Raw genomic sequence first — 10,843 nt, forward strand, 5'->3', positions numbered from 1 at the left:
TACACTTCCTAATTTAGATCTAAGAATTTGGGTGGGCTTTAAAATTTGGTGAAGAAATGAATTAAATTGGATTTTTAATGAATTTTTGGCCCAATATTGCACCTCCCAGGGACGGCTCAGTTGGAAAACCAAACTGAGCACCCCAAATGTTGCTGTCCGTGTCCAATTTGGTACGTCCAGCCTTGGTTGAGTTGATCTACAATAGAGCTCAAATTGAACATTGAACTGAGCTCTATGCTTGCCTTTGGTGTGTCAATGTTGTGTGCATCATGGCATCCTTGGCCGTGTCAATGTGCGCTGCTCCTTGGCCTTGGTGTGCTTCTTGTTGCGCCAAAGTGTGGGAAGTGGGGGAGAGTAGCGCTCAGTTGGGAAAACCAACTGAGCTCCCCATTTGTAGCGCCTTGCTTTGGACTTCAAGCTCCCAGGTTCAAATCCTGGTGGAAGCAAACTGAAGCTAATTTCCTTGGAGGGGTTGGACGCTCGCTCCTTCCTTGCTTTTCATGGAGTTCCCTGGTTCGATCCTCTTGGAGTGCATCTTGGCTCATTTTCTTGCAAGCTAAGTGGCGCTCCTCCCTTGTGTTCCAAAGAGTTCCCAGGTTCGAATCCTAGCCCATCCACCTTGGTTTATTTTTCTTGCAAGCTTGGTAGTGAGAGATCCCTTGTTCGAACCTTGGAGGAAGCATTTTGGCTAATTCTTCTTGATTTTCCTTGCAAAGAGCGTTCCTTGCCTCCCTTGGGTCATTGGTTCGAAACTTGGTGGCTTCCTCCCTTGGAACTTCATCTTGAATTAATTTTGAGAAGTCCCCGATAAAGCTCACTTAGTGAACTGAGCTTTATGCTATTTCCTTGCTTTCTTTAGTGCTCAGTTGACTAAGTGAACTGGGCTTGGTGCCTTGCTTTCTCCCATTTTTCTTTGTGAAGCTCAGTTTGCTTTCTCAACTTAGTTTCCTTCTTCCTCAATGTTACCACGCTTTTTCTTCCCTTGGGCACGCTCCTTAAGCCACGCTTTTCTTATTTTCTTCTTTCTTCACCTACAAATAATCAAATCAACCAATCAAAGTATCACAAATTTCACAGGGTTTATAAATCAATTAATTATCAATTAAATTTAGCTTAAACATCATGATTTAATATCAATTAAAGGATGGTTGATTGATTCAAAGAAACCATGCAATTCCACTCCAAATTACTTACTTACGATGTAAGAAAGTGCATAAAACCTAATAAAAACAAAGAAAAAGACTGGTAAAACTAGGCTAAGATGACTTGTCATCATACCCCTACCCCTTTTCTAGGCTGAAAGTGGTAATGGAGCGTATGACAGACCTTGTCTACTTTTCCCATGATATATGCGTAGCCATTAGCATGAAAGTCGCAGCAAATTCCTTTAGGGACCTATGCAGTCTCAAGATGACATGAAAGGCTTTGCGCGAGGTAGGAGATGAGGATATTATTCACACATGTGTTTCAATACCAGAACCACGTGAATTTGGGTGGAGTTGGTATCTTGACCCGAGCGCAACGAGATTCTTTCACCGGTGCTGGGCGATGGGTCATCCGGAGCTTCTCTATTGGGATGGAATTCGACAGCTTTTTATTCGATGATTAGATGATTTTGGTTTGCAACTTCTACGAACTGCTGCAATCCAAGGCCACGACGCTGCGAGATATGCACTATCAATGATGTTTCTACTTCGCAACGAGTCTAAGGAGTCAAAAAACAACGGAATGCTAATGTTTCGTTCACTTGAGGAGTTTGGTTTACTAACCATCTGCAGAGATAAGTTCTCTCAAGTTATCGGCTATTTGTGACCATTTAATGAGAATGTGCCTATGCTAAACACAGACGTTTAGTATGTGCTTCTACGTCATGTCCAACCCGTGGCCACATGAGTCGTCTTTATAACCATCACCACTATGGAAGAGGGTGGCATTGCAACAACGGTAATGGAGGTTCTAGTGATGTAGCCTGTATCTACTATCACTCAAACTATGAGTTGATATTATTTGTCAACCTGTTTTAAGTTAATGTATATTTTAAATTATATGATCAGAGGAGTTTTATGCAGATAAAATTTTTCTTATCCTTTTTAAATTTTAGGTCATGATTGTTAAATTTTAGTGAATATACAAAACGAAGTGAGTAGAGTCATTTTTTATGCTATATTTATAAGCCATTTGAGACGTTTCAAAAACTATTACATCGAACTATGAGTTGTTATTATTTGTCAACCTGTTTTAGGTTAATGTATATTTTAAATTGTATATGATCAGAGGAGTTTTATGCAGATGGAATTTCTCTTATCTTTTTTAAATTTTAGGTCATGATTGTTAAATTTTAGTGAATATACAAAACAGAATAAAGTCAATTTTTTATGCTATATTGATAAGCCCTTTGAGACATTTCAAAAACTATTGCATTGAACTATGAGTTGATACTATTTATCAACCTATTTTAAATTAATGTATGTTTTAAATTATATATGATCAGAGAAGTTTTATGCAGATGAAAATTTTCTTATCCTTTTTTAAATTTTAAGTCATGATTGTTAAATTTTAGTGAAAATTGAAGAAAAACCAATAAGAAAATGGATTAGGATAAAGAAAATTGAAAATGGAGACAAAATTTTACTTATTGACAAAATGCCCGAGGCCATTGACACAACAATAAAATGAGTATAAGTAAGCGATGTCAATTTTTATTTTTATTCTTATAATCACAATAAGTAAAATTTTTTGTCTCCATTTTCAATTTTAGTGGTTTAAATAAGTAAAAATATGTTTCAATATTAGTGGTGCCAATACGTAGATTAAGTAGAGTTTAAATTCCTTCAACGTGAACACTACCTAATTCTAAATCTCTCAACCCAATCCTACCCTATCTGACTTGTAAAAATAAATTATTTTTTCTTCATACAAACATTTAGTCCTTATCTCATAATATTAAACATTATTTATTTATCATTAACATATTGAATTACTAGTTTGATAACACTAAATATTTGTGAAAAATATAAGAATTTAGATTCAAATTTTTACTCGATTATCATATATATATATGAACATTCACATTATATATTAAACTTATATATTAAACGTGCGAATTAGACGGATAAGATTGACTCAGCACTTAAATCAAACCCTACCCACTGCGAGTCAAGTTGCCAACCCGCAAATGCAGGTTGTACTGCTAGCCCTACCTGCCATGTGATGTTCAACTTTTCTGACATGGAACATCTTTCCTCAAAATCCATATCTTACTATTATATTTTCCAACTAATGAATAATCAATATTGCACCATAAACATAAAATAAAAAAATACTACCACTTCTTTTCTTCTTTGACTCAAGTAAATGGAAGAACTCAGGGACCTATGATGAAACAAGTGACGTATATAGCAAATACCTTAAGCGTCATTAATTATGTTGATACATAAAATCGGGTTGACAAGTGAATACAACAGTGTGTTAACATTTCAAGAAAGATGAATACTCCCAGGAGGACATCTTCATATAAAGATAATATTGTAAAACATTCGATGATTTAGTCAAACATGCTTAGTTAAACATGTCAAACTGCAAAATCATCTTCACATGAAAACGTATTCACGGAAGTAACCACCTTAAAGAAAAGCTCAGTGTAAGTCACAACTTCAGCAAAAACCGAACAAGATGGTTAAAATCACAAATTCCACAAAAGGTTGAAAACACACGGAACAATGCTTCCTACTAAATTAGAAAAACAAATGATAAGATTCTACCAAGAAGCTTATGTCATTACTTCTAAATAAATAGGTAATTACACTAAGTCTCTATATAGTTCCTTTTTTGCTAAAATGTGAGACATGGATGATTTATCTTTTTACATTGTCACCAAAAGATATGCTAGGCCTTTCAGGTATTCAACAATCTCGGATCCACCAAGTTTTGAACTTCCAAATACTCTATCAACAAATGTGATTGGAACCTGTACATAAGTGAAACTAAAGTCGGCTCCAAATTGAATTATGAATTCTTAGTCATCTACTCCTCAAGTTGCCATCATGAGAGAAGTTTCATATGTAGATTAAATGTGAAATTTTGTAGCATCATAGTTTTAACTAATCATTAAATGCTTTACTTCGCTGTATTGAACTGCCGGCCATGTTTATGCCTAGTGGCAAGCAAATAATATTACTCACAAAAAAGAGTAAGATCAATAGAAAATAATAGAGCTAATCCTGAGAAGAATTCCAAGGTCGAGACAATTCAATGCTATTAGAAAATATTCTTTTGAGTTGTTTATGTGTTCGACATCGTTCTAAATCTCATGGATAGCTACTGAAGACCAAGACCTATCTAATTTTGTAGGTTAAGGAAAATGAACAAGGTGACCAAATAAAAGGCACAACTACAGTTGGAACTAGCACCAATAGTGCACTAGTTGCCTCAAAACAAAGCACACACTTGTATGTTGTATATAAATGATCAACGCTAATACGCATCTAAATAATGAGCTACGGACTAATGAAAGTCAACAAAACAACTAGGTTAACCGTTAACCTAAATTATGAACATCATTATGTAAATGTACCTCTCCAATATGATATCCTTTTCTGGATGCTCTGACTATCATCTCCATTTGAAAGACATATCCCTTACTAACGCAGCAATTAATGATGTCTTCAAGCACAGACTTCCTATAAAGTCTACCAAAAGACCAAGAATAAATTGATTTCAAATCATGGAAGCAAGGCAGAAACTTACTATCAACAATGTATTTAATACAAAGTATCAAGATCAATACCTAAATGATCCTGTCAAATCTGAGACACCAGGCCATAAAAATGTTTGAGCAAGAACATTTGCTCCCCTGCTTGTTAGTTTGCGGATAAGATTCCATCCGTGCACACCACCACCTTTAACATAACGAGTACCAGTAACTATATCTGCTCTAGTTTCCATTTGCTTGCTGAAAAACGTGAGATTAATGGTGACAGGTGTTCATATAAAGATGGCATAGGCAGTTAACGAGAAAGTGAGAAATGAATTATTGAAAGTTTCCCTTACCTGATGAATTTTGGCAAATATTTTGGCTGCAGAAGAACTAAACAGATCAGACAAAGAAAAATAAATAAATAAGAAGAGGTTAACACAATACTGCTACTAATTCTGCTACTAATAATTCTCTAAACTAAAAATGAATAAATAAGAAGAGGTTAACACAATTCTGCTACTAATAATTCTCTAAACTAAAAATGAAGTTCATCTAATTATTCTCTCTTATTTTTCATTATTTGTTCCAAATTTAATCACTAATAATAACTACAATCTGTCATTTACATGTTAACAGCAAAACTTACATGGTGTGACAGATCAGCATCCATGATGACAACAAAATTTCCAGATGCATGCTTCATGCCGTGAATATAAGCAGTTCCTGTACATGAATTGTATCAAAGGCCAATATAATCAAAATCATTTAGCAAAAGTATCAGGTATATACCTAAACCCAGCTTCTTAGGTCTCGGTCTTAGCAGCTGGAACCAAAGGAATAAGCACGATTATCCTAAATGATAAAAACGGGGAATTGGGTGGCGCAGGGTGTTTAGGATTAAAAAAATCAAAGATAACTAGTTGTTTAACCCATAGAGCTTACAATCCGATCTTCTCCATAAACTTTCTGCAGTTGTATTACCATATCCTGGGTACCATCCGGACTCCCATCATCCACAACGATAACTTCAAAATCAACATCCCTAAATCGCGCAATGAAAAGGAGTCTCCATAAAGATAGATAAACACAGTATGAAGATGGTTTTATGAAATTTTCACATGAAACACAAAGGCATGCTCTTGCTGAAGACATCTATCCAGTTTTCATTTTGAATTGAAACAGACAAAAGCACAACAAAATGGCTACTTGCTGTCAACCTTTTCCACATAGAACAAGCTCAAATACAAAATTGATTATGTAGATTATAAATTTATACATGTAGGAATACAGAAAACTGAAGAAGCAAATTGCAAGAACCATGAAAAGTATGGAAAAAATACTTGAGATGCTTGAAGATGAGGTAAACAATGAGACCAATGTTGAGCCGCTCATTATACGTAGGAACAATTATACTGTACTTGTTTGCTTGATTCTTATTCTGTGCATCCATTCTACAACAGAGACCAAAGCCACCCGATGCTGTGAGTTTTATGAATTATCATAGATTAAAAGGAAAAATCTATGTTATAACTTTAATACAACAAACATTGCAGCAGAGGATAACAAATTGATAAGTGGTAAAGCTGTTGTTGGCTTCCTGTTATAGTTGGATTTTGACCTATTAACAGGTAAAGGGACTCTTGGTAAGGAACATACTTCTTAGACTTCTCTATTCAGTATCTAATGCTCTCAACTAGACATCACCATCATCATCACTATCTATTCCTTTTTTAGCATTTAGCAACATGATACATATATAAATACATCCTTTTAGTCATCGCAATTTGCTTTTGGATTCCCTTTATCTCATAATCTATATCTCAACCTTTCTTTCTTCCTTTTCTTTTTTATTCTTTTAACTCATTTTCTTCCTAACTATTATTTTGTATTTCAAAATGGTTCCAAAGTGATTCCAGATATTGTGTTCCATCTACTTCTCAATTTTTTCAATTATGAATAATAATATTCTGTCTGATCTAATTAACATAGACAATAATAAAAGATAGGAATATGGTTGGTTTAACAAGCAATCATCAATAGCATAGCTATAAAAGAGTCTCTTTACATGAACAAAAGATAAATCAAGAACTGAAGACAAAATATACAAGACACTTATTACATTGTGCTTAATGAAGATGTATTAGTGAACCTAAATGGTAAGCATAACAGAAGCAAAATAAGGCCTTCATTCTTCCATTTGTCTTTAGTTAAATTCAAATGACAAGCAACTCAGAAGCAAATTAAGGTTCCAGAATGTTAATTAGTTCATTCTTTCATAAAGCCGAAAGGTTTAATCAGGCACAAGCAAATTTAGGCTCTATTTAGGCAGAACAGATCACCAAGATTAAAGTTTAATCAAACACTGTATTTCATCTCATAAAGAGGCAAAATCAGAACTAACCTAATAAAGATAGATGAACAAAGAAATCTTAAAATTGACCTAATCCATATTCTTAACAGATCAACTCATCAATATTCAATAATCAATAATCAATTAATCAGAAATCAATATATCGAGAGGAACAGAAAAATAGCAGAAGAAAAACACCATCAATGCCCATTCCATTAGGGAAATTCTAATGCCAAAGTTTACAAAACACCATACAAAATACCAAAGTTTAAAAATAAATAAATTCAATTTACAGAGTAAGAGAGAAAAATAGAGAGTATTAGGATAAAATAAAACACGAGACACAAATCTAGGTTCCAGAAAGAGAAAGAACAACTAAAAGAACATGAAGGACGAGAACGCGTACCGAAGTTTCTAAAGGAGGCGGTGTTCGTTGCGGTGCTGGCAGCAGAGTTTGCAGGCGGCGGCGGAGCTGGTGGTGGATTGAAAAGCGGCGGTGTGCGGATAGAGACAGAAGATCAGAGGAGAGGAGAGCAGATCGGCGACTAGCTCAAAGGTTGCAGCCTCGCCGGAGAGACATTACATAGCAACAGCAAAGCTGGAGAGACGGGAGGGACGGCGGAGAAAGAAGTCGGTATTAGTGCAGTGCTAGGGGTATTTTGGGAGTTTGTTGCTGATGGGTGTTTAGATTTTTAAATATTTAAAAATAAATTATAATTATAATTAAATAATAAATATCTAAATTTAAATAAATAAAATTTAAGAATTTGATCCTCTAAATTTTGAATTCTCATGATAAAGTGTGATCTTTCACTATTTATTTCATAAGTGGGACCAAAAATAAATACGAGAGAGAAACTATTTAAAAGTAAAAGATAATATTTTACCATCTAAAGTGAAATTCAAAATTTAAGAATTTGTTACAATATGGATGACCACCTACTCTTCATCCAATTAAAAATAGTTGAGTAGTACAAATCTTTAATATACCCGGTGTCATCCTTTCCAAAATTTGAAAAAGTTAATCTTATACAAATATAAATAGGAGAACCGAACCGAAGTAATATTAGGGGTGAGCACGGGTCGGTTTGGTTCAGGTTTATGATAAAATTAGAACTGAACCGATCAAAATATAATTAGTTCGGTTTGATTCGGATTTGCATTTTTTTGTACATGTACCCGAACTAAACCAAACCGATTAAGAACGGATTGGTTCGGTTCGGGTAATTCGGTACCCGATGACTTTGAAATTCATAAAAAAAAAAACCAAATTTTTATCTTAAAAATTCAACAAGTACAATAAACATGTAACATCAATAAAAATAATCCAAACATGTTAAATACCAAATACATTCAAAACTAAACTCATTAAAATCCACACATATTAATAATGAATAATCATTGTCTAATGGAAAAGTCATATATATTTTTTTATTTTTTTATTTAATTAATATATGATCGGGTTCGCGGGTTGGTTCGGGTTCCGCATCCCCAAAATCGATACCCGAACCAATCACTAACAAAAGCCATCGGTTTTGTTCGGGTTGGACCCGATTACCCGTTAGGTTCAGAACCAATTTAATTGGCTCGGTTTGGGTTCAGACGGGTAATTGGGTACCGGCTATCCGTGCTCACCCCTAAATAATATACACAATACAATCAATAAAATCTTCTCTCTCTTTCTTACACCCCTAAATAGGGGTGTGCAAAGCCCGATCGCCCCAAGACCGGGCCTGGCTCCGAACACTTTAGGAGCAAATTTGGTGTGATTTCACCAGGTTTAGAGCTGGGTAAGGATCTCAAAAATAGACCCGGTCATTATTTCGGGTTGGGTCTGGGTCATAGTTCGGGTCACCCGAACTCGGCTCAGTGGCCCGGTCATCATACACAATTAATATTTTGTGTTATTAGTGATGGATAATGGCTATTCTTATGTGGAATTTAAGTATTGTAAACCTTAATATTTTGTGTTATTAGTTATTATAAGACTATAAGTTAATGTTTTATGTTTAAAATGCATAAGATTTTAAACTAATGCATAATATTGGGTTATTTGTATTGATTTAAATATTTGGTGTTATTAGACAATATTAGTATTGATTATGGTTATGCTTTAATTTTAGAGAAGAGTTGGTTCTTGTTATATTTTTCTAAGTGAATTTTACCATGTCAAATAATGGTTGGAGTCTTGGAAATTTGCATATTTTCACATGCTAGTTTATAAGAAGGTATCAAGGTAATGTAATGTTAACGGCCCGGTTTTCACCCGGTATAATCGTGGCCCAAAGTGTATAGATTTCATCGGGTCTAGGGCCGGGATCGGGTCTAATAAATAGGCCTGGTATATATTTCAGGACGGATTTGGGTCACATCAAATCCGATTTCACCCAACCCATGCATACCCTTACTGCTAAACACTATTCTCTCTCTCTTATATACGTTACTATATATATATTATTGAGATATTAATTGTGGTGAATATTAATATTAGAGTCTTCTACTTATATTTCTTTATTTTATTCCTTATTTATTTATTTTACAACACGTTATCAGCACGAAAATCTGATCAAAATTTAGGAACACTCGGGTAATAAATTTTCATTATGTCAAAACTCTTTCATCTTGAATTTAATGCTCTTGATATATCTGGAAACAACTATTTATCATGATTCATGGATATTAGATGCTGAAATCTATCTTGATTCAATAGATCTTAGAGATACCATTAAGGCTGAAAATAATGCATCCCAAAAGAATAAAACTAAAGACATGATCTTCCTTCGTTGTCATCTTGATGAAGGATTGAAAAATGAATATCTCACATTAAAAGATCTTACAGATATGTGGAAAGACCTTGAAGAAAGGTATAATCATCAAAAGATGGTGATACTTCCTCAAACCTGATATGAATGGATGCACTTGCATCTACAGGATTTTAAATCCATAAATGAATATAATTCAGCAATGTTTCGAATCACCTCACGAATGAAGTTATGTGGGGAAAAGATAACTTATAATGACATGTTAGAGAAAACTTTCTCGACCTTCCATGCCTTGAATGTGCTCCTGCAGCAGTAGTATCCAGAAAAAAGGATTTAAAAAATATTTTGAATTGATTTCTTGCCTTCTTGTTGCTGAACGCAACAATGGGTCGCTTTTAAAAAATCATGAAGCTCGCCTTGCTGGCGCCACCCCATTTCCTGAAGCAAATGCGGCAAATCATTACTCCAGAATAGGTAAATGGCAAGGTTTTAGTAACAAGAAAAATTATGGAAGGAAAAGGAATTATGTTCACAAGAAAAGATCTCACCACAAGTGGGATAAAGAAAGAAACACTGGGCAAAATAAATCAATAGAGGATAAATATTTCCGTTATGGTGGAAAAGGTCATTGGTCGTGTACCTGTCATATCCCAAGGTACCTAGTCGATCTTTATCAAGCATCTTTGAAAAAGGACGACAAAAGAAAGGAGACGAATTTTGTTTAAAATGATACTGAAAATTCCACCATTTATTATGATATATCTGATTTCTTTGAAGATCCTGAAGGAAATATTGGTCATTTGATCAATGATGGAATAGTTTAATATGTGGGATTGTTAAGTATTCATATAAATAAATAATGTAAGAAACTTATTATTAAGTTTTATTTTCTATGTAATAATAATAATAATAATAATAATAATAATAATAAAAAGTTTAGTATATGACATTATTTTTATGTATAGTGTTTCTTAGAAAAATAATTCCAATCAAGAATTCAATTTGACTGTGCATGTACTACTACTCATTTTATTA

The 10,843-nt window shown here is 34.1% G+C and overlaps 1 protein-coding gene and 1 long non-coding RNA gene across 4 annotated transcripts in view; one reads left to right on the top strand and one right to left on the bottom strand.

The window, feature by feature from the left end:
- LOC110266337 overlaps positions 1 to 3,657 on the top strand; it is a 5,458-nt gene extending 1,801 nt beyond the window's left edge. Inside the window, exon 2 of the long non-coding RNA XR_002353596.1 lies at positions 597 to 3,657. This is a non-coding gene — a long non-coding RNA (uncharacterized LOC110266337). The remainder of the gene's footprint in view (positions 1 to 596) is intronic.
- LOC107619228 (dolichol-phosphate mannosyltransferase subunit 1) lies at positions 3,475 to 7,719 on the bottom strand. 3 transcript variants are annotated; one of them, XR_002353595.1, is made up of 10 exons: positions 7,453 to 7,719; positions 6,037 to 6,147; positions 5,639 to 5,721; positions 5,486 to 5,519; positions 5,343 to 5,419; positions 5,050 to 5,075; positions 4,787 to 4,951; positions 4,574 to 4,688; positions 3,810 to 3,967; positions 3,475 to 3,765 (listed from the first exon to the last, which is right to left on the bottom strand). XR_002353595.1 is itself a non-coding variant. In XM_021110796.1 (9 exons), the coding sequence occupies exons 2-9, from the start codon at positions 6,144 to 6,146 to the stop codon at positions 3,863 to 3,865; spliced, it is 732 nt and encodes a 243-aa protein (XP_020966455.1). In that variant the 5' UTR covers position 6,147; positions 7,453 to 7,719; the 3' UTR covers positions 3,483 to 3,862. The 3 variants fall into 3 exon arrangements, 1 of the variants encoding a protein (XP_020966455.1); XR_002353594.1 differs by having other exon boundaries at positions 5,639 to 5,738; XM_021110796.1 differs by having other exon boundaries at positions 3,483 to 3,967; positions 5,639 to 5,738.

This window comes from Arachis ipaensis, chromosome B09 (assembly GCF_000816755.2).
Source record: "Arachis ipaensis cultivar K30076 chromosome B09, Araip1.1, whole genome shotgun sequence".
NCBI lineage: Eukaryota > Viridiplantae > Streptophyta > Magnoliopsida > Fabales > Fabaceae > Arachis > Arachis ipaensis.

Bases quoted from the DNA above. Each gene is read 5' to 3' on its own strand.
- LOC107619228 (XM_021110796.1), bottom strand. From the start codon at position 6,146: ATGGATGCACAGAATAAGAATCAAGCAAACAAGTACAGTATAATTGTT. The intron at 4,689-4,786 runs GTATTGATCTTG...GTCTTTTGGTAG, and splicing joins GATTTGACAGGATCATTTAG to ACTTTATAGGAAGTCTGTGC. The intron at 3,968-4,573 runs GTACATTTACAT...ACTTATGTACAG, and splicing joins AAGGATATCATATTGGAGAG to GTTCCAATCACATTTGTTGA.